At 30.7% G+C, this 27,878-nt stretch overlaps 1 protein-coding gene across 4 annotated transcripts in view; it reads left to right on the top strand.

Moving 5' to 3' along the window:
- The first annotated feature begins 1,790 nt into the window (after nucleotides 1-1,790).
- Exn (Ephexin) overlaps nucleotides 1,791-27,878 on the top strand; it is a 73,142-nt gene continuing 47,054 nt past the window's right edge. For 2 of the 4 annotated variants that reach the window (XM_088182936.1, XM_088182938.1), the window contains exon 1: nucleotides 1,791-2,085. Coding sequence is in view for 2 of the 4 variants with exons in the window: in XM_088182935.1 (XP_088039061.1) it covers nucleotides 17,166-17,184 (19 nt within the window). In the remaining 2 variants the exon portion in view is untranslated. Of the gene's footprint in view, nucleotides 2,086-17,136; nucleotides 17,185-27,878 lie in introns of those variants that run through there. The other 2 variants (XM_088182935.1, XM_088182937.1) reach the window with 1 other exon arrangement.

Here is a 27,878-nt window from a genome sequence, read left to right as displayed (position 1 = left end):
CGGGGCTGGAGATAATCCAGTCCCAACAACGAACTAATTTTTATTGTTATCGCGTAGAGCACATAGTAGAGGAAAGAGAGTAACAATACTCATCAGAGACAACCTAAGGCACTGCCAGTTTGGATTGCCTAAAACAAGGACTGTGGAAGCGGTCGTGATCAAGATCGATATTAACTCTAAATCGCATGTAATAATCTCGATCTACTGCCCTAAACAAGGAGGAAACTTTAGATCTAATCTCGATACACTTATTGTTACGGCTCCTACTGTCAAAAATAAAACAAAAACGACAAAACTGTGATGGCTCTAATGAATGTCAATGGTTTTAACATAGAATTTCAGGATAGACATACCTACTATGGAAAACATACATCGTCAACACTAGATGCCTTGCAAAGACGTTCCGAGTGTATCGCCATTGGAGACCTTTCAACAACTCTTCTCCGACAACCTTCCGATGAAATTTTCACCAGAAGGTTCGGTTATTAGAGTTGATAGGACTCATCTGATCACACTCAAACGGATTGGAAGGGGTTTAAAACAGATTCAATTGTTGTCCCACAATATCCTACTTCCCAGATATATGGAAAACAGCTAACATAATTTCAATACAGAAACCGGGAAAAGATTCTTACCTCCCTATTAGTTATCGCCCAATTAGTCTCTTTTCTTACCTTAGTAAAGTCTTCGAACGAGTGATTCTGAAAAAGCTACAACCGCACATAAAACATGTTATTCCAGAATTTAAATTTGGCTTTAAGCAAAAACACTCCATTAATCACTAATTGACAAGAGTTTTGGCATATGTTTTAAAAAATCAACATTAAAAGGGACACGAGGACGTTCTTTTTAAATATCGAAAAGGCGTTCGACATAGTATGACATGACTGCCTCATATTTAAATTACTAAGAGTTGATGTACCTTTCTATCTGATTTGTACCATAGATGCGTATCTGAGAAATTGGCAATACACCGTAAATGTCAAGGAATCTCGACCCCGAGAGACATACCAATGGGAATCCCTCAAAGGAAAATACTTGGACCACATTTTTTTTAATGTGTATATTAGCGATATGCAAATTCATACCGACTGTCAGATCTCTTTGTACGCTCATGAAACAGCGTGCTACAGGTGACCCTTGAGTCTTAACTTTATTATAAATCGACTCTAAGAGGCACTACTAAAATTGGCGACACATTTTCGCCAATGGAAGATAAAAATGATTGAGGCCAAAACCTTATTTTTTCAAAAAAGAGACTAGCACCAGCTTCACTACAACTCTACTTAAATGATTCACCTATGAAGTGGAGTGATAAAGTTAAATATTTCTATTGTGAGTATTGTTTAACGCTATTTCCAAGAACTCTTTCTTAAAAATATTAATTATCTTGAAGAAAATACTGCGGTTCTTGATAAGGAACTTGATTATATTTTGTTACTGTTACTGCTGACATTCGCATATTCTTATGACCTCGCAAATTATTAACCTGAAACTGTCGAAAAAATATTAATATTCACATTTTTTTTTTTTTTATATATTGCAACCCTAGAAAAATAAAAACGGTAAAAGTTTAAATCATATATACATATATAAAACAAATGAGTCGCAATAAGATAACCACCACCGATTCGAAAATTAAATCATTAATTATTTTTACGCGCTATAATAAAGCGATAAATCCGATTGCATTATGTTTGAAATGTCAAAATCAGCGCGCCGAAAACTACCGACAATACCCGACAACAGCCGACGGCCACTAGTCAAAGTGGAACGACTGAGAATACTTCAGTGTGGCGGGGACGTTCGTTGATTGTGTGCGTGCGAGTTTATTGTCGGCGTTTTACTTTATCAAACGAGGAAAACGCATTTAAAAACACGCCAACCGCAACCCTTCGAAGCTTTTGAGTGCATCGAACAACTTTCTCGGACACTTTCGCCTGTTTAATAATTTTATACGACTGGCGACAATCGGATCGTTTCGCAAATATCCAAATTCACCGCTAACAAATGTGTTATTGATCAGTGCTTCTCAATGTTTTCTGCGAATATCGATGATATGATAGAAGAAGGCTCATTCATAAGGTGAGTTTCGCCGATATGTCAATATTTTAATAACGGCCATAACAAATTTCGCAGTCGTAACGCGACAAAAAATGGGCATTACCGTTTACGTGTGCGACAATTGTTTTTTTTACGCCCTGAACGGTGAAAGTTATTTCACTTATAATGTTTTGATAATAAAAATAAATATGTTTTTACATAAAAATATTAGAGCAATTTTCTTCAGTAATATTCTTAAAAGAATTACTGTTTTTCTCAATGGTAGTGGATATAGTAAATGGTTGAATTTCGTCTTTGAACAGTAATGCAAAAAATATAAATTACTTCGATGCACGGTTTCATAAATTTAGAAACGAATTTCTGATTTTAAATATAAAGTTCTGCCATTTCTATATTAATTATTTTATTTTTTTTGCTTTGTTTTATATTTATCTATTTTATTGAATATCATACTCCCCCACACACTATTTTAAGAGGATCAATTAATAAATAATCATATTCTTGCTTAGCATTTTATTCAGAATGCATTTTTTTAAATTGTTGTTTAATAAATACAGTAATGCAAAATAATAAGCATTTTTTTTAATAAAGTAAATTTAAATAAACTAACGAGTGTCTACCCCAAAATAAAATTATGTAAACCCATAAACCAGTGCCAGAACCTAAAATTGTGCCCCTCCCCCCACCCTCTTACACAATACTTACAAAAGATATAAAACAGATACAATTTTAGATACTTCACTGTCATGTACATAAAGTGTAAACATTTTCAATGCTATTTTCCAAAAATATATAGCTGAGACTTTTGTACTAGTAAATTATTTTATTATCTAAAAAAATTAGAACTTTTTATTAGTTTAATTTGGAAATGCGCAGTGCAAAATATTTGGATATTTTACTCACAATTTTTTTTAAATAAAACCTTAATGCTTAATTATTCGCACTGTAAGAATATTTTGTATAAATAGATGTAATTGAAAATGAATTACAGTGATTAACAAATTATAAATTGTCTCAAACATTTTTATGCTCAATTTCGCCGTGTAAGGTATGAAAATTGGTATTCCATCTTTATTCATTAATTTTAACTTAATATTTAGCTGGTTGTTTACAATTGAACGGTAGTAGTCTGCACTATCTATAAAACACTAATCATAAAAATAATTTTAATGGAAAATACAGTTATATACAATGATAAATAAACTGCATGAAATTACAAAATAGTAACATGACAAAATTAATATTAATTCCTCATTAGGATTTCGTTGAAAATATTTTAAAAATGTTAGCAGCATTTTTAACGCTTGATCGTATGCAATATTAAAATCTTCACAGCTGTTTTAAATGTAGGCATTATTTCTGTAGATGTTATAGTAAAATAATTTTAAGCACCTTTCCACGAGACACTTTCCTTGCTATATCTATTACATGCAATTAAATTTATTAAAAATATATTAATTTTAAAAGCAACTCTACAAAATAAAATAGAAGTAAGTCGTTTGTTTCTATCCACTCATATCCCGCTACCTCTTTTCGTCTATGTTACCTGGCTATAGATAACCGCCCGTGCGTACCGCGTATCGACGTCGTCGTTTTATAATGGATTATGTTATGATATGTCTTCTGAAAGTGAGAAAAGTAAAAAGTAGGAAAATAAATTCTTCAGCCCTTGCTCATTTTATTTGTGTATACTAATACCCCACATACATAAATATATATGTACATATAATATGTATATACAGAGAGGTTTTAGAATATATAAATATAATAAATAACAATAACCGCAGAGTTGCAGTCATATGTATGTTTAACTATCGTGAGTTCAAATTAATTCAATTATTTTAAAAAGAGAGGAAATGAGTCAATTAGCATTAAAACAATATTATTTTAGATATTAATAAATACTGGTCTAAAAGCACTTATATGTTTAATGCTATATTAATACACTATAATTACATGACATTAAGATAAGTATAAAAAGTCAGTATAATGGTTACATGTCAGTTGAACACATGACAACTGAACATACGACAGTTGAACACAGACAATAATTGCACACAGTGACAAATGAACACATAGACTATTGAACAGAAACAGCAAAATAGTTTGAAATGGTATGAATAAAATAAATTATAAAGCATTCATTTAATTAGCATGATGTTTTTTATTATATCTTGATCAATTGATGAACATAGATTAGCTACAAATATGCAGCCATAACGTCCTAAAATTTAGCAATAACAAATTATCTATAAATCGATAATTTATGTAAGTAATGAGAACAATCTAAACAGATTATTAATTTAATAAGATAATACATATAGATTTAAAGTAATATCTGCAATAATTAAAAAAAGAATTATAAGTCAGGTAATTTATATTTATTTTTAAAAATAGCAAATACTACTTCAACTCTATATGTATTATCCTATTTTTTAAATGTGTTCAATAGCTATGTGTACATTTGCCACTGTATGCAATTATCTGTGTGTAGATTTGTCACTTGACGCAACTGTCGTGTGTTCAGTTGTCATGTGTTTAACTGCCATATATTCAGTTCTCTGGTCATCTAGTATAATATATACAAAGAACCAAAGCTTAAATTTCAGTACAATTCCTTTTTAATGAATGTATAATTATTAACTATATGTATTCAAAATTATTTGCAGTTTTGACCGTTAATAAAAGTGCTGATTTTAGAACCCCGGTGCAATTAACATGTTGTCGAAAATAATTTACAATTATTTGCTTAAAACAATGTAAATGTAATCAATAGTCGGTTAGTAAAAGTCTGGATACACCTGATATAGTTCAGGGAAGGTGAGCCGAATCTGGCCCGCGCGCCGTAAGTTTATCTGAGACCTAATTATTCTCAACGATATACTTTTACACACGATACAAATCTCTCGTTGTGTTTTTTTATTATATAAAATATTATAATATACGTCTCGTTATGTTTTTTTATATATATAATCACTAAAATTTTGCTGTATAAGTAATACAATGTTATTTATCTATATAAAAATTCTTAACATGAACAATGTTTTTTGCTGATTATTTATTATATCTGTGATTCATTCCACATAATGCATATGTGCATACGTGTTCATATTATCAAATATACAACCGCAGACCAATTATTATTGCCATTTAAAGTTTCCATATAGTCATATTTTCAATGTAGTATAATTTAAACTAAAACCGTTTGAGCGTTTTATTATTAACTGTAAGCACAGAATTATAGTTATTTCAACGAGTGCATTCTTGTTCTGGTCACAAACATAAAAATTTATGTCAGTCCGACTACTTCCGACCGTAACGCTTATCGACGGATTATATTGGTCACGAATCGTAAAATGTTTCTAAAAATACTGTTATTCAAGTGGTCAGTACCAATATGGCTTCGGTAATAATTTTGTAAAATTGATAGCCCGGCTTGCCAGCGACTGGTTTGTTAACGTGTATGTGAAACCATATGCGATGAAGCGTGGATAGGCTACGCATAAAAGTCATGCGGTATTGTGGTGGAAGGATCTTAGAAAGTTTAATGAATCAACAGATCGGCAAAAGGATTTCTCTAGCTGCTATTGTTGACGTAAAACCCCACTCTGCTTTTACACTTGAGTGCCTAATATAGTAATATTATTATAATGCGTCGAGGATGCTCGGCTTCATTACGCGGAGCGCTAACATAGTTACTAAGAATCGAGGAGGACTAGTAAGGACAAAATATAATTAAAAACAGATAAAAAGGTCATAACAGAAATTTTTATTCGAAGTTCAAAAAAAATTTTTGAAAATTTTTGTTCAAAAGCCATCTCCAAATGTTTTTGAGAAGGAAAAATTACTATGGGGAGTTCAGAAAGTAAATTTTTGGAAATATTTGTTCATGAAGTGGGACAAAAGAGAACAAATTTTTTTGTGGAGGACTATCCTTAAATTATATATGAAAGGATTGCAATAATACCGGTATTACCGAGATACAAAATAGTTGATACCGGTATTACCGGTATCAACTACATTCCCATTAGCAAAATCAAAACATACCCCGGCAATTATTGTTTCGATTTATAAAATATTTTAATTATATCATTATCCCTCTTAATGTTTATTCCAGCATGTAAAAAATGTGATTTGTAGAGAGATGTTTTGTTTGATTATGAATTGTTTTTTATTACATTACAACTATACCTAATTGTCATAATGTTTTTAGTATTTTTAAATGTTTAGTCAGCATATCTGATAGATGCTCATTAATTTAAAGTTGAACTGAATGATTTATTGCCACGTTTATACTGTGATATATTGTTTGATGTTCGTACACGCTTGCGAGTTTTGCGAAAAAATTGGAACATTTTCTTTGAAGATATTCAATAAAAACTATTGTCGTATTCGTGTTTTGAGGGGGGGGGGGGTGTAATTAACTAGCAGGTCAAATTTACACTAAAGTTTATGACGTTTATGACCAATTATTTATTCATATTATGCATATTTCGTGTTTTAAATAATAGGAAGCTTTTAAACAACCTTTCTTACATTCAGGCACTTCTATTAATACTTTTGATGAAATCCTATTTGTACCATTTATTTTTTTACTTTTATAAATTTATTACATTGTCGAAAAAAAGGTTTTTGAAAATACGGGTGGTAATTTTTTTTTGGAGCAATAAATATAGGATAACTTTTTTTGACAAAATATCGTTTTTGATCGATCACCACTCGCCACATTATACTAATAAAATATATTCCTATATTAATCATTATTTTTAGTCAGTTACGATTATCTAAAATAACCTAATGATGAAGGAGTGCGTAGAATATAGAAATTAATTTTATTCTAAAAACAGATTTATATGATTTATGGGATTTAGATATTATTTTAATTATTGTACATTTTTTATGCTAGAATATCGCAATAATATTTATTTTCGATAGATCTATTTTTTCTACTCATGTTGAAAGTAACATAAATTAAATTTAAGTTATAAATGATTATGTAAATATTATAGAATAAAAATACTAAAAAAATATTTTACAGTGCCCCTTCACCAATAACACTACCTTGTTTAATTGCCTACTTTAGCATTATTTTATTCTCCGATTCTGTTTTGAAATAATAAGGGCATTGTTTTGAAATAATTATAATAATCATTTTCAACAAATAAAATGTACGGATTTGAAAAAAAATCGGTACTACCGGTATTCCATTTTGTAATACCGGTATTATCGAAGGTTGATTTTTTTCAATATCGGTATTACTGTTATTTCAATCCTTAATTATATGCATATATCTGAAGATTTTCCTTGAAAACATTGAATTATGATTTTGTAGTGTAAACGAATTATTTGTTGTATGATTCTAGTCAACCCACGTAAAATTTATTAATACTTTTTCTCTATATTGACTTGACAATTAAACAGTAAGGCATTATTTGCTGTTTTCGTGGGTTTGTAAAATGTGTATTGACGCACTTATAATTTTTTTAATATTCGCTGTTTTATATGAACAAGTCAAAATAAATATATCCTATAACTCTCACAGATAAGAAACTATTATATTTCTCTCCAAAAACCCAACCCTTAAAATCCATAATTAATATTTAAAACAATTAAGTATCAATCATTTAATCGAATTTGCATCGTCGCACAAGAATACATTCTTTAAAAATATATAGTTACATACATATATCTTCTCTTTCTATAATATAAACTTATTATATATACATATGTACATGTGTATTAATATATATATATTTCAAGTGTGTGGCACACTAAAAAACGCAAAATCAAATTATATTCGTATTTCTTAATTACGTTGAAAAGTTTAAAAGATATAGTACATATGATTATTTCATATTATGACTACATTTGTTAAAAATGTTTAAAATGTTGAAAAATAGTATTGTAATATTAACAGTATTATGTGATATTGATACAGGTGTAGCCCCGTAAATTTTAGAGGATTATTATAAACAAGGTAACCATGCCAAGTTTCATTAAATTACAGACTTATTCGAGAGCTTCCTAGATCTGAAGTACATTTTGACCTGGTTAGCAATCTTCATAGCTTGTCATATCTATGATAGTGTAACGCAATTTCGATTTCTATCCACTCATATCCTACTTTGCTTCCGATGAACAAATTACGAGTGAAACTAAGACATTATGGACTTGTTTTAATCGTCGTGTTTTTCTATTAGGCATTAAATGGCGATTTGTCATTTTGATGGTTCAATGCATTTTTCAGAAAGTATCTCACCGTCAGATCACACTACTCTCCCAGATCAGTTCCCATGCTTATTATGCGAGGCATCAAGAAAAGCATATGGTGAACTTTGATCATGACTGACGAAAATGGACACGACATAAATGGATGTGCATAGAATTGTTTTGTTCTCCTTATATGATTAATCGATTTTGTTTTAAAACACTTATGATAATGATAATATCGTATAACATTGCAACGTTTCTCTTATGAATTCCGGTAAACCATCGAGTGGTTATGGGTTGACTGTTGGAAAGTTTAACATGGAAATTTCTGTAGTCAAGACAAATCATTAAGTTCCTCTTTAATAGAAGATTTATATCCAATGTAATTACTTTGTATAATAATATATTTAGATTGGAATTGCGGTCGTTTTATAAAAGCTGATGAGTTGCAGAATTTAATATCTGAGCATTGAGAGATAACGTTTTTGTAAAATGTGAATGAGTTGAATAGCCTTTAAACGTGATTCTTTTAAAAAACTTATTAATTACTTCACATTCAGATAAAAGTGACACTTTTGTAGAATAGAAACTTCATATAACGGAAAACAGCCTTGGGTTTCAAAGTTTTTTTCTCAGCCTTGCAGCCATGCCTTTGAAAGGTAACGGTAAAGAATTTTTAACAAGCGATCGTTCCAAATTCGCTCATTTCTTGTTTTAAATCGGATTTCCGTTTAAAACATCCGTATGTTAAATAACAGTCTATGAATCAAATCCTCCCGGATGCTTTTATCGATAACATTTTACTTTCTCGCATGAAAGACAACGAAGACCAGCGAAGCTGTTCTGCTCTTGTGACTCACTCACCGGTTTTAAATCATTGCAATTATCTCGGCCTCAGTCATCGACCGGGGGAAAAAAATCTTTAGGTAAAACTCAATCGAAGTGACTAACCCTCCCGTGTAACTTCCGCGAGACGTTGATGGTGAGAGATAGCAAAAATTTCGATTTGCCACGTCCGAGTAGTGGGAAATACGTGCTGCGAATACAGAATGCATTTTTGCAATTTACAACAGTTACACTGTTGTGTTTAGTGCATGATCTTTCAAAGGCAAACAAAAAATAACACGTCCGCATAATCTTCTTCAAGTGCTTCTCGACGAGTTTGAACAAGGCCACGATTGTCTTCAAATACAAATCTTGTTTTGTTTTTTTAGAAGACGACGATTATCTTCAGACACTGTCACGGTCTAATGTTTGTCATTATCATTATAAGGCTCATCTTAGAACAATTGTAATAAGGTCTTGACCTTTCTAAAATAACGTAGTTCAAGATTATCTCTAAAATGTCGCAATGATACACATTACATATTATTATTATCAACACATAATACATATGATATCGATTCATTAGTCCGATCGCTACCAAAGAAAGATTCTCTAAGTGTAACAATAATTGCTTAAAAAAACATTACCTCTATATTTAAGTCCTCAGATTCAATACTATGAACATAGATTCTCACCTTGTCTAGTTCATACGTTCTGTTAGATTTGGTCATATAGTTTTATTAATTTAAACATGATGTATCTTTAAATCATTCAGAACGATAAAATACCTATAAGTCCACTATCTAAATACCAACAATTAATCGACGTTGCTTCAATTGAATATACATATATTTTTAATATTTACATTTATTATTCTAAATTATTCTGTAAAATGAATATGTTCGATATATAAGAATAAAAATGTATATTGTATATATCTTATCAAATTAACATGGAAACTTATATTTTATAGTATTTTTTTAATTTAAATGATAATCTGACGTCGAAAATAATGGATTATCTCAAACTTCTGAGCATGGAAATGAGTCTTATCATCAGTTATCGTTTCTCATTAATGATAAAACGTCATAACACTAGACAAACGCCATTATTTGATTAGTGACACTTAACTTAAATAAAATATTAAAGTTTAATTTATTTTTATGTCTTTTCTACCACCTTATTTATGTATACTGTATTGATTTACCGAAACAGGAAAGTTTAAATTAATTTTATTTAATGCCATAGTCCAAATAGTTCATGTATTAAGATTTTTTTATGAAGTAAAAAACTGATGTTTATTTTTTTTATTGATTCAAAATATAATTTTACTCTAAATAAACCTTTTCCTACCCCTTGGTTAATTTTTTAATTCTGTTAGCAAAAAATGTTGAAGACTGATCTATTCCTATAGTCCCCTTTTCATATCGTTTATATTTTATTTTTGTCTATCTAGGAAGTGTTGCATCGACCGAAATAAAAGTCATTACCGTTTTGACTTTCGACTTATGTTGACAAGTGCAGGTCTTTTTTACTTCAATAAAACCTTGCTAGTATTAATTGGCCAGATTTAAGAGTTTCGTAATGCACAATTCTTTTGTAATCCCACTATTTACACACCATAACTTTTTTGACAGTGAGCACGTGCTTTAAGGTAGTTTTTTCTACTTGTTCATTGGATAACCACTGTTATTGTTGTCGTATAACACCCATTTCTCACATCCGGTAACCAAATGATCAAAAAAAAGTGACTCAACTTCAAGATCCAGAAGCTCCGCCTTTTTTTCGCCCAATTCGTGTGGAACTCATACACATTGTCTCCAAGCCTTCCCAATCTTCTTTATGTGTCTGTGTACTGTTGAATCGGACTGGTTTAGTTTCTCGGCCAGCTGATAGATAGTTTAAGTAGGATTTGTTTCCATTTCTGCACCCGGAACATAATTGTCTATCGTATAATCTCACACATCAAGAACTATACTTGATTCCGTAATTTCCCGTTCAAAATTATTTAAACCATCTGCCATTTGCGGATATCTAATGAATCGCCTACCACCTCACAAATGATTTTAGTAGTCGTGGTTGCCAATTTTTTTAAAAGAAACACATATAACTGCAATTGCATTAAAAAAAACTTACATTTAAAAAATGCTATTCATTTTGGGATTACCTAATTTACAAAATTGAATGTTAATATGATACATTTATATACATTGCTTTTTAGGACCTGCACAAAACCTATCCTCTTATATAAATGTATTTATTTTTTATTTTATATTTTTATTACAAATCTGACTATTATGACCTTACACGTTTTCTCAATGCGCCATGATGGCCATTATACAAACAGATTTTATTTAAAAATTTCACATACATACATCTACAATACATAAACGCGCATAAGTATGTTCAGTAGACTCCCGGAGAACACGTGCGATTCATCCCCGACAACACGCTCCACTCTTCGAGAGCACGAACTACGTCACACTCACTCGCTAATAATGATTTGATGCTGTATGGCCTTGGATCAGTACATTGGCCTCGCTTGTTCTTACACCATGTGCATTCGATGCATTCTGTATCTTTATCTGTATGTTCGTCTCCTTGTGTTCCAAGCAACACTGATTTTTATTTATTTTTATTTTTATTTATAGGGCATGTTTAACAACAGGAATGTATTTCCTTAGACTAAAATATAAATAGTTTAGATCAACTTGCACATAGAGATAATTTTTTTGTAACTTTAAGAAAATTTAATCTACACAAACGAAACAGGAAAATAGAGATAGAGGTATTATCGGATCCTCTGAATCAATGAAACCAGTTTTATGCATAAATAGTAAAATGTTAGCTTTAATGGAAAATTGCTTATTTAAATGGATTGAATATTGCAATGGAAATAGCTTACCTTTTAAGCATCAACTCATAAAACAAAAAGCCTTAAAATATTCGCACGTTTAAAAAAATTGGAGTTTATAAAAGCGATGATAAATTTGTCGCTGTTGTGGGTGGTTTGACAGATGTAGAAAAATATGTATAACTGCAAAAATATTTCAGGAAAAATTAGTGAAAAATATAGAAGATGGTGGCTATACAACTGATCAGGTGTTGAACGCCCATGAGGAAGATGCCAAAACGAACATATATTTCTAGAAATGTAATATATGCTTGTGGAGCTGGAAAATTATTTTAATAATTTTGCTCCTATAACAGAATACTGTGAAGAAATTAAGAGACAATTTCAAATAACTCCAGCTCCATATTACAAAAAAAAATAACTTCAAACTATAAATGAAAAATATCAGAAAATAAATCAAGATAATAATAGAACGGATGGTGATGAAGATATTATACAAGCATAAAAAAAATCGTGTCGTTGGAACCTGATTTTGGATGACAGCGAGAGTGATTGTTGATTGCTTCATACTTGTTTTTTTTTTCTGAATTATTTGTTATTTCTTCTCATAGCTATTGCCGAAAATATCCTTGTGCTTGGAAAGCTCGTTGAGAAGCTGAATGGCAAGCAAACGTATATTATATCAAATGCCACCCATTCCAAAATTTGCTCAGCTGCTCTATAGGACCCTGATAGAAATATAGTTACACCCCCTGTATGAAGAAAATTATGCATATTTGCTTATATGATTCTATTATTTTATTTTGTGTTGTCATGAATATTATAAATTTGCTTTTAAACTGAATATGTAAATGGTTTGTTGAGTTTAAATCACTTTGACTTCGGTCTTTGAGTAAGGTTTTATTTCTCTACTTTTTGCTTATGATAGTCACATAACTAATTATTTACTATAATCGGTGTGACAAGAGATGGATTGCATCACAGCTTGGGTGCGGAAAACCGCAGTTATACGACGATTTCAGTTGATTATACGGCTTAGAACAAGTCAATTTTTCCATGACTTTCCGTTTTCTATCTTGCATTAATGTTCTGTAAGATATATAATCTGTGTCACATTATCGAATCTAATTTGTGCCGTCCTAAAAGAACCGTGTCGGTCACGCTTTTGTTTACTATGAAAATCATTCGCTTTGCCATCATCATCATCATGGTAGTGATTTTTCAGCGATTCTCACCGTCCAGCTTCAATCTCACGCAGATTTATGGAAAATCTGTTTACTATTTTTTCATCTTCTTCTCTTGCCATCATCTCTTTACAATGGGAATAGTTTCACTCGTTTCACTTTATTTCACGCCAAGTTTCGTTCACACAAACGCCGCCCAACTATTTCATATTTTTTTTATACTCTTAATGACATGAGAACTACTAAAAAAGAAACAATACCATTATGGAATCGTAGTATAAAACGTGCCGTTATTATAATGTGACGGCTCTTTTGAAGGACACTACTCAAAAATTTTTGTTATGTGAGAATATTTCATATATCGCAGAAGTCATTACAAATGTATGTGTATCAAAAGTATTGATCAACTATTTTGTCAAGATCAAATCTAGCGATCAATTGCAATGAATAGTAAAAGTTAAGCTAGTAGGGTTTTTTATGTACTGTATGAAAGTTAACAGATTCGTTTTCATTCATATACTTTCAACGCCTGTCATTGATAAAAAATTGACAGAAAGGCAGTGAAATCATTTCGATTGTAATTCAATAGGTATAATAATTCAAATCGATATATTTGATAGCAAATATAATGGAAAGTCTAAATTTGCGACCTCCCGCATTGGTACTTTTACTGTATTTATATCGCTGAATACGAACAACTCGGAAGCAGTGTATCTAAAATGTTTTTATTATAAACTCACAATATTTGTTTTATTTTGCATTATAACTGAATCTTAATTAATGCAATAAAACACCTTTGCATACCAGAAACTTGATTTTCTTGTTTTAACCAATCTCATATGACAATCCGTCTCGTTTTAAATATATACTAAAAAAGTGATGACTAATGTTTTTCGTGTATACTTACTACCGTTAAAATGTCAACAGGATATTTTAAATGAAAGACAAAATGTCAACTTTGTAAAACAAGACAATGAACCCGCAAATATTTAAAGAAAAGACATACGTTTCTTGTATGCTTAGTGTAATTCCTTTATATACATATCTACAAGTATTGTATATTTTAAGCTAAAGTTTTTAACCTTATGTTTTCTATTAGTAATAAATAACTTAAGTATATTAATTACCTATTGAAAATATAATATATTCATAATACTTAATTAAATTAAGCTGCTCGAAAATATTTATTGCTGGGTTTTATAAATGTAGATATATTAGCAATATAAATCTAAATTTGCTTAAACGTTTGTCCTCGCTGTAGAATAATAAAAAAGTCCTAAAATTTGCAATTTCTATGCTTGATCATAAAATATTAAACGAAGACAGTCTTATATTATACGTATTGTCCGTAGAAAATATGAAAAAATGAAGTTAGTATATTTTTTTCAATACTATAAGATATTCTCTACTAGCTCATTATTATACATTTTTCAATATCTAATATGTACTGCTTAACTCGATTTTAATTCCGTGGGATTAGAAAATTTTAGGTAAACCTAATCTGTGTTGATCGATCTGAATTATAATTATATAATAATCACTAATTCCGATCTCCCAGACCAGGGGTCGGCAAAGTGCGGCTCCGGAGCCGCATGCGGCTCTTTGGCTCCTTGAGTGCGGCTCTGGCACAAATATCCACGGGCTTGGGCACTAATTCTGGTCAAGTGTCTTTTCCATGCAACGTTGAATGTGTGCGTGAGCGTTGACGTAGTACCTGTTTCGTCCGGTAGGGGCGCAGCGCAGCGTAGTAGTATGACAGCTGTCAATCTGCGTATTTGGCGGCTACAGAAAAGCCGGCCAAAAGTATGACCGGTGTCAGAAAAGGGTTTGTTGTCATTTTGAAAGAAAAAAAATAATCACGAGATATTGGTTTATCATTGCATTATTCACCAAGAAGCACTTTGTGCGTAGACATTTCCGAAAGAAATTAGTAAAGTTATGGGATTAGTGATCACGATCATCAACTCCATTGTAGCTAAAGCTCTTAATCATCGTCAATTCAAAGAATTTTTAGTTAAAATGGAGAGTGAGTACGCTGATCTTTTGCTTCATAACAAGGTTCGATGTGTATCAAGAGGGAACGTTTTAAACGTTTCGCGTCCCTATTGCCAGAAATTAAAGCATTTCTCCTTGAGAAGGGTGTTCACTATCCAGAACTTACAGACAATCAGTGGATCCAAAACTTTCATTTCATGGTAGACGTTACGTCTCATCTAAATCAGCATAACCGTAAACTACAAGGGAAAGGAAATACAATTTTTTCGATGTTAGAAGAAGTCACTTAATTCGAAAACAAATTATCCTTTTTTGCTCAAGATTTTGAAAGGGAAACATTGTTTCACTTTCCGAGCCTGCTGAAGTATCGCCAAGAAAATAATTCCTCTTTTGATAAACACCATTTCAAAACAACAATTTTAAATATGAAGGAAGCATTTCTCAGTAGTTTTCAGGAGCTTAAAAACAGCAAAGCGACCTTAGCATTCGTCAAAAATCCTCTTAATGCTATAATAACTTTTTTTTTAATTTTCTCCTTTTGGCATTGACATTGTAACTTTGAAATACAATTGCAGGATTTAAAAAACATGTAAATATGGAGCTCCAAATTTCAACGTCTTTGTATTGATTTGGAAATATTGGAGAAGAACGAATGTGATCTTAGTTCACAACACAAGTGGTCTGCTTTGAAAGACCTGGAGAATGAAGACATGATCATTTTCAACGTCTGGAATAGTATTCCCGACTCTTACGATCAGCTGAAAAAACTTGCGTTTGCTGTTCTTTCCCTTTTTGGTTCTACATATTCATGCGAACAATCCTTTTTAAGCATGAACTTTATCAAGAGTAAACTGAGAAGTTGTCTTATTGATGAGAACCTGGAATCATGCCTAAAATTAAAAACGACAACATATATACCTGACTTACTGAAACTTTCCAAGGAGATGCAAGGATATTGTTCGCAATAAGTGTTTGTCAGTCATTGTCATGATTTACATTTATGGATACCTTACTTTCATATTTTTGTTTATCAACGAATAAATCTTTATTAAGTGTGAAATCAAGTTTTATTCAGTATACCCGTAATTTAATGAAGGTCTAAAATTATAATAAAGGTTTACTAAATTAAAAAACAGATTTGGCTCTTAGAACTATTTTGAATCGTTGTAATGTACATATTTGGCTCTTCGGCCAATAAGTTTGCCGACCACTGTCCCAGACCCTCAGGTCCATATGGAATTTGAACCCAGGTTTTCAGGTCAATAGTCAGCGACTTATATCACATGTCTATCATGCTGGTCATTTTTTAATTTAATATTTGCTGACAATAAATGTAGTATTTAGTGGTCCGAATACAACGACGAGCACACATCTACTAACAACTTAATATTTGTGATCAAAATTCATGCTACAAAAGTGAAATGTAAAAGCTTCAATATCTGCAATATGACAAAAATAAAGTATCCAACAAAACAACTGACCTAAATTAAAAGGAAAAACAAACCGATCGACGTCACATTCAATATTCTGCCACGTCAGTCAACTCGTGACTTTTCATAATTTTTGGCGCAGGTAAACCGGAAGTCATCATAAAACACGCAAACGTGTTAGTTCTAACTTCAAGTCAAACGTCAACGAAGAATGCGCTGGAAAACCTAGCATCAATGCGAAAAATTGCATAACAACTGCATTCCGGTCATGCGAAATGACGATGCGGTCTCATAATCGCAGCAGCGCGCGGTATCGCGAATACGAGATGACCAGAACGTGTCGATAAGGTAGTTTGAGTCGTCGTATTATGGAACGTGTTTTGGAATAGCAAAACATGTGTTTAGAGAGAAAAAACAGTTCCATCGACAAATGGCCGCGCGACAATCCATCGGACTTTGAGTCTTGTTTATTAAGCGCTTCTTTGTCTCCATCACGCGTATTGAAATTTATTGTATTTGTATCGAAACAAAGAATCGTGACGATAGGTATCAAACTCGCTCAGGTTTACAAACTAGTGTTTAGAGTGCCGTCGTTTATTCAAGATGTATTCTGAATTATTAGGTAATTTAATTGTAGTAGACTTCCATCAGCGATCATTTGATTGTAATGGTGCCCTAGTACAACTCTATACAACGTTTCTTTTAACAGAGTCACTTTGAGGTCTATCCATTTCGTCATTAGAGATGACAACTTTGGGCTGGGTATACGCCCCACCAATTTGCTCTAAAGTACAAGATGCTGATGTAAGATCTATATACTTATCATTACCCTTTTCTGTATTTTAAACAAATTTAGAAAAAATTGAAATTTTACTATATTTTATATGTTGAAATAGTGAAAGTTATAAACTATCAAAATCAATAAATTATCAATCGTTATCATTTACATATGTATAGCGAGATACGAGTGTTGGAATATCAATGAATTATTTGACAAATACTTTATTTGAAATAAATGAAAGTATATGAAATACGAGATAAGCCTCAAAGTGACTCTGTTAAATAAAACGAAGTATAGTTGAACATATCAATATTAATTCTTTTGCTTATTTTTTTTTTTATAATAAACACTAAAATTAGAGGCTCATGTGGAATTTAGGTTCATAAACATTAAATTATGTAACAATGACAATAAATTATCCATCAGCATATTTTATATTTTATTAGTATCTTAGGTGATATATTTAATTAAATTATTCATCAAATTTTTTAAATTTATATAATTGAATTAAATAATAAATATATTAAATTATGAAAAATTTAATATAAAAAATAAACAACTACTACATTTCAAACTACAAATAAAAATAAATATTTGCTGTACGGTCAATTTACTTTTGCAAATATAATCTCTTGTTAAATCTTTCCTTTACTGTGATGTGTACCAAGTGTACATATCGTTTTATTATGTGAATATCTCTATAAATGAGTCGAATTCAATTTTTTTTTTAGGTATTTATCCATACTATATTCAATTAGATAAATACAACATATAAGTAATTATCGGAAGTAACAAAAATACAATTTTTATTAATAGAATCAGGAATACAGTCAAGCTTATATGAGCGCTGACGGTCGTACGCAAATAATGTTTTTGGAAATAAATATTAGATACATTTAATTTCTGCATTTATTCGGAACTGGTCGATTTTATACCGGCCACCGCCGCGCTTGCACATCTATAGTAGCACACACATAAAGCAATTTGGCGCATTCGCAAAAGTGGTATGAACACCGACCAACCGATGGGTCATTTATTCATTGCGTGATGTGTGAAATGGCTGTTTCGCGAGAACTTTGCCCAACACATTTTTTAAATTAAAAAATATAAAATTATCGACACATGATATTTTATCAGTTGTTTTATTTTTATCTGTGGGTCGCACGGGATAAAAATTAAAGTCATTACATTTATTTTATTATGCTTTGTTGAATAAAATAAAAATTAAAAATGCTAGTTTTGAGGATTCGTTAACGAAATGTTTTTTTATTATCACGGCGCAACGCTTAAATTTAAAAGTTGCGAAACAAACCCAAACCTAACGTTATAATGGTTAACTTTTTCATGTTAGGTTTTGGTTTAAACAGTAATTTAATGTTTCGCAACTGTCAAATTTGAGCGTGGCGTCGTGATAATATAAAAGTAACAAAATTTGCTTTAAATAAAATAAGTATTAATTTAATTTTTCAGTACTTTCCTGTTATCGGGAGTCAAATTTATTTAAAAAAAATATGTATTGATTTATTTATACAGTTTAGTTTTGTATATACAACTATAAATGACATTTTTTAAGTAGATTCGTTGCAGATGGTTAATCATGGGGTGTTCACTGTTTTTTACCAATGCTCACTCGTTCGCACCTAACCTAATTTTAAAACGTTGTTTTAAAATCGTTTTTAAAATTAATTTACTTTTTTTTAGCATATTTTTTTTTATTTATTATTACTTTTTAATAATACTATTATTTTTTATTAATTTTAGCTTACTAATTTTCACATATTTTTACATGTACACTAAGTGTAAGTGTACATCACTATTTAAAAATATGGCAAAAACTATGAAACTAAGTTCAAAGCAAAAAAAATACATTATTTTTTATTCATCAACCCCTACATATATAGTAGGTATATGTTTACGATATTATGGGTTTATTTTATACTAAGCTGTTAAAATGCAATTTATTTACATTACAGTGGTTAGATTTATTTATTAAAATGCAGGCTTATGAACTTAGACATGTTTATTTTTAAATTCCCCGATGACCTCGAAAAATTAAGTGGGTGATTTGGATATCGAACGACACAATTCAAACCGACGAGTTATCTGGAAAAAGCAATTATTAAATTATATATCAGTCGAAAATGAATCATGACATAAACATGTTTAATTATAATAATTAATCATAGTGGTTTTAAAGGCATTGCAAATGTATTAAAAGAGGTTTCCGGGTTTAATACTGTCATCAAAAAATATATTTACTATATAAACACATGTGTTATTATCCCAGATAATTTATTTCGATGACATATGAAACTCATATAGCATTGATATTTTAGATATCATAGTTGTAGGTATTGATTGTGTTGCCCCGTTGTAACGCATTAGGCTAACATTTGACATGTTACGACGTGAGATTTTAAAAATAGTAAAGAAAAACACACATCAATCAATATAATGAAAAGTTGGTTGAAAAGCCAATATTATAAATATTTCTGATACATAATTTAATTATTTGTAATCCTCGATCTAATATTTCTATCGTAAACCACAAGAGTTCCTCTCACGGATCACATTTAATATAGACTACCCAACCGCAATTTACGGTAATGGTACTAAAGAAGTAATAACCAAACTTGTTAGTTTTCCGTTGCCTTCTATTATACATTATAATGAATAGAAATAAAATAAAAATAAGAATACAAGTCTTAGAATAGAAAATGATGATACTTTGTTTATCTAAGCTAATTATTAATTTATAAATTGTATATTTAATTTATTAACTCATAATATTGATATACGATACAAAAATGTCGCGTTGGATCTAATTCGCGTTCGAGTGTTGCATATGGCGGAAATTTGATCACGCGTGTGTTTGAATAAAAAAAAACAAATGAGTGTCAACAAAATTTGAATCATTTCTCAGTGTAAAATATTCACAACCCGACCATTTCGCTCGCGGCCTCTTTTACCGTTATGCAGCAAAAACGTTGACTCTCATCTCGCGGATGATTTGCGTACCGATAAGAAAGAATCTTGAAATGTATTCGGAGCGGAAAATGTTACGAAATCGTTTATGCGCCATTAGGCGAGGTGTGCACAATTAAAATAGTAGTTATTGAAACGTTATTCACTTTACGTAAGGGAACGACCCCTCCGATAAAATGTTACGTTTTATTACGCGCGAGAAAAACGTTACACAATGCGCGAAAAGTTCATTATTCAGAACGTTACTTAATTGATCGTGCTGGAATGCGTGAACGTGTTATGAAATTATGACAATAGACGTAATTGATTATTTTATGATTATTATTGGATCGAATATGATACAATAAAAATGTGTGAATCGTAGACGCTCAAGACTGGATGGATGGAACAGATCTGATCGTGAAGTCTTTATAATTCTATAAACATTTGTTTTATCAACTTTGCCAACTAATATGTATTGTATTGGAAACTATGCATTCCTTTAAATATTTTAAACGTTATCAAATATAAATATTTAATCTGATAAAAACATAAACAAACTACCTGTATTGTATTGGTATCAGTACACGACTTCCAAATCAAATTTTGAAATAGTCTAAATCAAACAATTGATTGATGCTATATGAAATATAAGTAAAGTTTAAATGCTTTTTTATCAATAGTGATACTTTTATCACAATAAGTACACGGTAGTCACACGACATATGACGTAATCAATTTTTTTAAATCTAGTACGTGGTTATTTATTTACTATATAAATATACAACCGCAAGTATAACAATAATTATAAAAATACATATAATTTTCCTCTTTGTTGTAATCTATGGAAAAAATAGAAATTCAATTATAATCTCTAAACGACCGTGATACATGTGTAAATATGATTTTTGTACATACCCATCTTTGACGTTATTTGTGTTGCTAATTAACGCACTTTCGCAATGGAAAATTTGTCTAATTAACAATTTAATTAAACGCAGGGTTCAACTTTATTGTTTTCTGGTGTTGAGACTAACAAAATTATTACATTACGCATAATTAACGCAATAAATTATAACTCAACTATTCGTTCGCGTGACGCAAATTTGTAACAATGCATTTTGTATAACTGTAATCACGTTACCATATGACCTATGTAACGCTCAATCCCACGCTCAAATACGATTGCGAATTTATTTCATATGATAGAGTACAGTATTATTTTATGTAAATATTTGTACTTTTATGCATGTAAACATTGCAATGTATACATATTGCGCAATATCCGAATTCCATGCATCGATCATTCTGTTATTGGAAAATATTGCGCAAACTTCCCACATGTGTTATGATAATGAGCTAACAATAATATTATTTTTCTGACACAGTGACCTTGATTTTAAGTGCGTGAAAAGACGAAATGAAATGCAATTTGAAAATATAAAATAAAATATAATTTTAGACGTCGAAAAGTAACGTGACTTGGACGTTTAAAAGTAACCTAAATAGTCAAAAGTGGACTAACATATAACAAATAAAGATAATTATTGTAACAACCGCCCATATTCGTGAGTGAAATAATAGTATAATATTACCCATGTAAAAATAATTTGGTTGTACTTCTGTTTGATTTGATAAAACACAACAATATAATTTTCATGGATCATTATAAATTAAGTGGATTTTTATAATAAACATTATATGTTGCAGTTCTTAAATAGTTGGGAATAAATTAATATTTTATATAATATATATTTTATTACGTACATATTAAATCATACTTAATTTAAATGAGCATTTTAACTGTAATATATTGATGTGGAATAGAGTTTTCTTATTACTTAGAGGTTAACACTAAAGACCTCAAAATAACGTACGATAGGACGTAGAAATTTTGTCTACAATCTACATTTTAATAATATGTGTTCCAAGTATGAACTTATTACACTTATTAATTTGCTTCCTTTATAACATATCCATAGCACTTTTGAAACAGGATGCTTAATATAAAACATCTGCAAAGTCTATACATTAATTCTCTCATGATTGAAAAAATCTTTATTCGGTTATTATTATTTTTTATATCCAATAGCTTTTTTATTAGTAGCTTTGGGTTATGATTTTCTCGTAGAAATTTATATACAGTGGAATCTCGGTATATCAAAACACTCGTATATCACAGCAAATTTCCCCACAAGAAATAATGAAAACATAAGTTGATTCGTTCCAAAACATACAATTTTTATTATTTAAATTTATTGTAAAATTATTTAATATATTAGTTATTCATATCAGAATCATTGCTATCTATCACTTGTATCTCAATGAAGTCTTTTTCTTTTCGTATCTCTTAACTAGGATCCTATACAATGACTTTTTTACCTCCTTTTGAAGATTTGGCAAAAATGTGACATTGCATTGTTAATGCTTCCTACATTTTACTGATTAAAGTGAGGGGTATCTCAGACTCTTTCTCCTTCTCCTCAGACGAAATATTCTCGTGACGCAGTAATTCTTCGATGGTCAGCTCCTAGTAATGTTATTCCATCAAATCTTAAATATTGTTCACCTCCAGTACCATGTTATTCTCCAAGCAATCAATTTAACCCGTTCATGAGCAACCTGTCAACCACATTAAGCCACAGTTTTCTCCAAGCAGAATTGAGGGTTCTTTTAGTGACCCCACCCCATGTTTTATTGATGATCTTGTGGCAGCTTACGACATGGAAATGATTTTTAGAAGTTCATAATGACCTGCTGATACATGTGTTGGAGTGATAAAGTGGTAGTAACTCTGAGGTTGCGGATTTTTTATTTATAAAAATGCGCTATTATTAAAATAACCGTATCCATCTGCAGTGACATCTATTGAATATAAATTGTATAGTATTTAATAATTTACAATTAATAATATAGATGTCACTGATTCCCAGACTTTCAGTCTGATGATTATACTTATGGTATTCATTATGTCTGATTGACTTACTCAGTTGGTACAGATTTGCCCTTTGTAACGCATTGGGCTTACGCCTGTCAGGTTACAACGGAAGATTTACTGCAAAAGAATAATCATAGGCTTAGTTATTCGTATTGCAAAACAACACTCATTTATAAAGTCATTTTTTAAATGATCGTATAGAAAAACACTCCTAAACCGTATGTTAAGTCACTCGCAATCCACTATAGTGCCTAGAATTTATTCGAATTACTGAAAGGTGCTGTAGACAATTTTTTTATAATCTCAAAAATTATCATTTTTGGGTTCCGGAACATCCTCGAGCAACGCGCTTAAGAAAACTTTTCCTGAGTGTTTCGGCGAGGACATCGCGTTTGCCAACTCGCTAATGGAAGTTGTTATCCAGCTCCTTAAAACGCTGACATTGTACGTTCATCTGTTCAGTGTCAAGTATGAAGAGCTGGTACAATTTATTTAATTTAATTTTAATATTTCATGATATAATTTTTCATTTTATATTTCATGTTTTATGTTTTTCCCCCATCGTACTTCGTACTAGTAACAAGGTTTCTTAATCATTCGTATTTTTCAACCATTCGATTATTGAATAAAAAATGGTTAAATAATTCAATTTTTTTTCTTAGTTTTTACCTATAATAATTTATTTAACCAATTAGTACAAAAAAAAAAATATTTGCTTATTAATTAATAATATGAATTATTTTAATTATGTTTGTAATCGTTGAACTTTTTGAATTTTATAAAATATGTATAATACAATGCTATGCGAATTACTGATAAATGATAATAGAGGGTCGGTCTTTCCAACATTTTGTTTCATTCAAAGAACGAATTCTGCGAATTTCGGTCATAGTATACACGGTCGATAAACATTCTATTCACATATGATTTTTGCAGAAAATCATATTTTTGTAGAGAATAAGCCTCTCATTGTCTCGCATTTCGAAACAAAATATTGGCTCATTAAGAAACATGGAATTTTGAGCGATAACACGACTTCATTCTGAGATTTTTTAAATTTTATTCGAGATAATTTAAATGAATATTCGATCAATTATTCGAATATTTATATAGTAAATCTGCAGTGACATCTATTGATTATACTTTATATTATACGTAATAATTTATAATTAATAATATAGTTATCACCGATTCACAGACTTTCAGTCTGGTAGTTAATCTTGTAGGTATTTATTATTTCTGATTAGCTCACCCTGTTGTTACGCATTGGGCCCACGCATAATCATCATGTTATAACGGAAGATTTAAAAATAAATAAATGAAAACAATTAAGTCTATGGCTTATTTTTTTAATTATCTGAATAGACCAAGATTAAGACTTTTATTTGATTTATTTATTTCACTTTCTTTTTCTATTCTGTGAACAGATTATAATCTTCTCTTTGTTTCTAACTATTATATGACAGCATATATACTTATTTTTATAATCTACTAAATACGATATGATAAGTTTAATTAGTAGTAAGACGATAAATAAATATTTTATTGATACATTGAAGATAATGTGTTGTCATAATATTATATACATACATATATTTATAGAATTACACATTTAGCTTCTTATACCATACCAATCTATACCTAATGTTAATTAATTAACAACTCATTTGATGATGAAAATCTTACTTTTATTATATAACACAATAGCATCCTCTATTTAAAAGCAATACATTTAACAGCGTGTAATAGTAACAATTGTGAGATACGTTCGCATGATTATGTTGCTGCTATTAAAGAAAATTATATAGTTTTTCTAATCCATGTTATTCAAATTGCTTGAATTTTAATATATTTTCTCCATGGAATAGTTTCACTACTAACATATAAAAGCCGTATTGTGCCGCTGGCTTTTGTCATCTTTTGCCAACAGGTGTTTTTCTCGCCTGGTCACGCAGTGAGTTTCTTCCAGCAAGGTCGTACATATTGAGTGACCCTTCACGTCGAACGTGTCTTCTTCTATTTGCTTTCTTCCGTTCTCTCATGTGACATGTGAAATTTCTTTCGCCCTACCAGATGTGCAATTGAATGTTTGTTTATTTTGTTTGAAAAAATGTGCTTGACTGCGACACGGACGCGTGTTCGTTGTCAAATATTTGCTTGCTATCTTATCTAAAAATAAAAATTATTCATATAAAAAAGGCGTTGCATTATTAAAAATAATGTTGCACTACCATGTATCGCCAATTTAGTATTTCAGATCATGTATTGTATTTTATTTTAAATCTAGTCAATGTATCAAGACCCGACCCTGACAAACAACACGTCTCGCATTTCTGATGATTTTGCACAGTGAAGAACATTGACATTGTTGCATTTACATTTTTAAAATATATTCTTGAGCACATCTGTTCTTCTCAGTTAGGTAAACCAACATATATGTATTTTAAACAATACACTTATATCGGATTTATTGCGGTACTTTAATACCTTTTATACAATTTTGATTAAAGGCTTTCACCGTCCATTTGCAGCAATTTGGTGCTGTCGATAAAAAATGACACGTATTCTTATACATCGCCAATTCGATGGCAATCTTATACGTCATATGTTTTTTTACTATTATTTATACACTAGAAAATTATTTAATGGATACTTCAGAGGTAATAACCTCAATCGTACTCGACCAAATCAGATATCTAATCTCGTAGAGAGGTATATAAAATGTATTAAGAAAAACAATCCATACAATTTCGATCGACTTCGATAAAACACAAGATTTGTTTGTATAATTAACAAATTAGATCTCATTGAAACTCGTCCAAATAATCTGAATCAAGTGCTCCAATTACAATTCAAAACAAAGACTTGATCGTTGACCTTTCCGTGTGAAAATGAAGCAGAGTTATGATTACTTTGGGTGTCGCACTGACATTGACTAAGTTGTTCAATGGCTCAAAAAACTAATCAATACGTTTCAAGTGGTTCACACTCAAGTTCCCACTCGTTCGCGTTCAAACTATGCTTAGAATGTTGGAGAACTTGAACTGGTTGCCTCAGATCATTCTTTGGTAGTGTGCTGCATCGGTGGGCGCGTTCTTCGAGTGGGTAGGGTTCATAAGTCAATTAGAGTTTCCTGTGCCATTCTCTCTTGTGTGCTTTTTTGTTCACATGCGACACCATAGGGCGACCTCTGTCTTTTGTCTCGATAATTAGCGGGGCAACTTTTCTTCGGCGTCTTCTTCAATGAGAATTGACCAATTAACACAGATACCGAGGAGAGAAGCTGGCGTAAAACCGGTGGAGATTTACATAAATTGCAATTCAGCTAAAAATTATATCGTTGCATAACACTTAATTGTGGGATGTGTTTTGTTCTAACTAGTAATTTTATGTAATATGTTTTGAAGCATTGTCGAAAAATATGTAGGTCGCATAAATTAAAAGCGTTCTTATGGTCCAGTGTTGTTAGCATTTTGTTATGTGAATCTAATTTAATATGTATCGTCCATCCAAGATGTTAACGCTCATCATCGTTGTGTTGGAAATAAGGGTGCGTGTACGCATGCATGCATACATGAATTTGTTTACATCGATAGGAGAACGTTATCAATGCTAAATCAGGGCTGTTTTAAGGGTAGGGTGACATTATAATGTGTTATAATTTTATTATAAATTATTGTCATCTTGTGTAATTTTGTAATCAATACAACAATTACTGTAATATTCTATTGGTATTTTTTTTAATATTATATTAAACAGATATTCAACCTGTAGAGTGATTCCAAAACTGCTATCATATTTTTGAGTTAAATATGTATAAAAATAAACAAAATGATATTTTACATTTTCCTCAACAAATTAATTTCTCATCAATACTGTGCCGATGAGCATTCACATATTGGACGGACTGTACATTGATGAGTATATTTTCAATTTTCTGATCTGTTCTGAGTAGATATATTATGCGAATCCTAGCCGTCACTACAATTTTGAGTCCAACAATGCTTATTAGTATTCTTAACATGTATTGGTTGGTCTTGACTTAAAACAAAAAGGCCATACGCAAAAATTATAATAAATGTCGCCCGATGAAAGTTTATAAAAAGGCAAATCACTTTTTGTATTATAATTAGGCGGTGACGGTCACACAAAACAGTTTTGCGGGCCGCTTGATAAAACTGGAAAAACACTTTTGCACAGTTATACTTGGGTTTACGCCTCTAAAGCACACGTTACGGATTTACGTTCGATATACTTATCACTACTTCTGTCTATATTTTGAACAAATTTATCATTTAAATAATTACCATATTTTTTATATTAATCAATCAATCGTAGTATTGATAATACTATCAAACGTATATCCGTAGCGTGTGCTTTAGAACTGATGCTTAAATTATATTTTATATGTACATAAGTTTTGATTAAATTCGTTTAGTGCAGAGGTCCCTAAACTTTTTTGTTTTTAGACCACTTGCCATGTTTTTCGGTTTTGGGTAGACCCCCTGCTTGCTTGATATTGATTTTTTACAAATTCATCAACTTCAAATGTGTTTTTGCCAGCTGGTATCGTGCTACTCACTTTGAAAGATTTCTACTATCTGTGTATGTGGATTATTCCATTCATTGAAAG

Source organism: Plectrocnemia conspersa, unplaced genomic scaffold, assembly GCF_051122295.1.
Source record: "Plectrocnemia conspersa isolate PC_06_02 unplaced genomic scaffold, ASM5112229v1 ptg000003l, whole genome shotgun sequence".
NCBI lineage: Eukaryota > Metazoa > Arthropoda > Insecta > Trichoptera > Polycentropodidae > Plectrocnemia > Plectrocnemia conspersa.
Note: the sequence above shows the minus strand (reverse complement) of the source record. Positions and strands in the feature narration are given on the sequence as shown.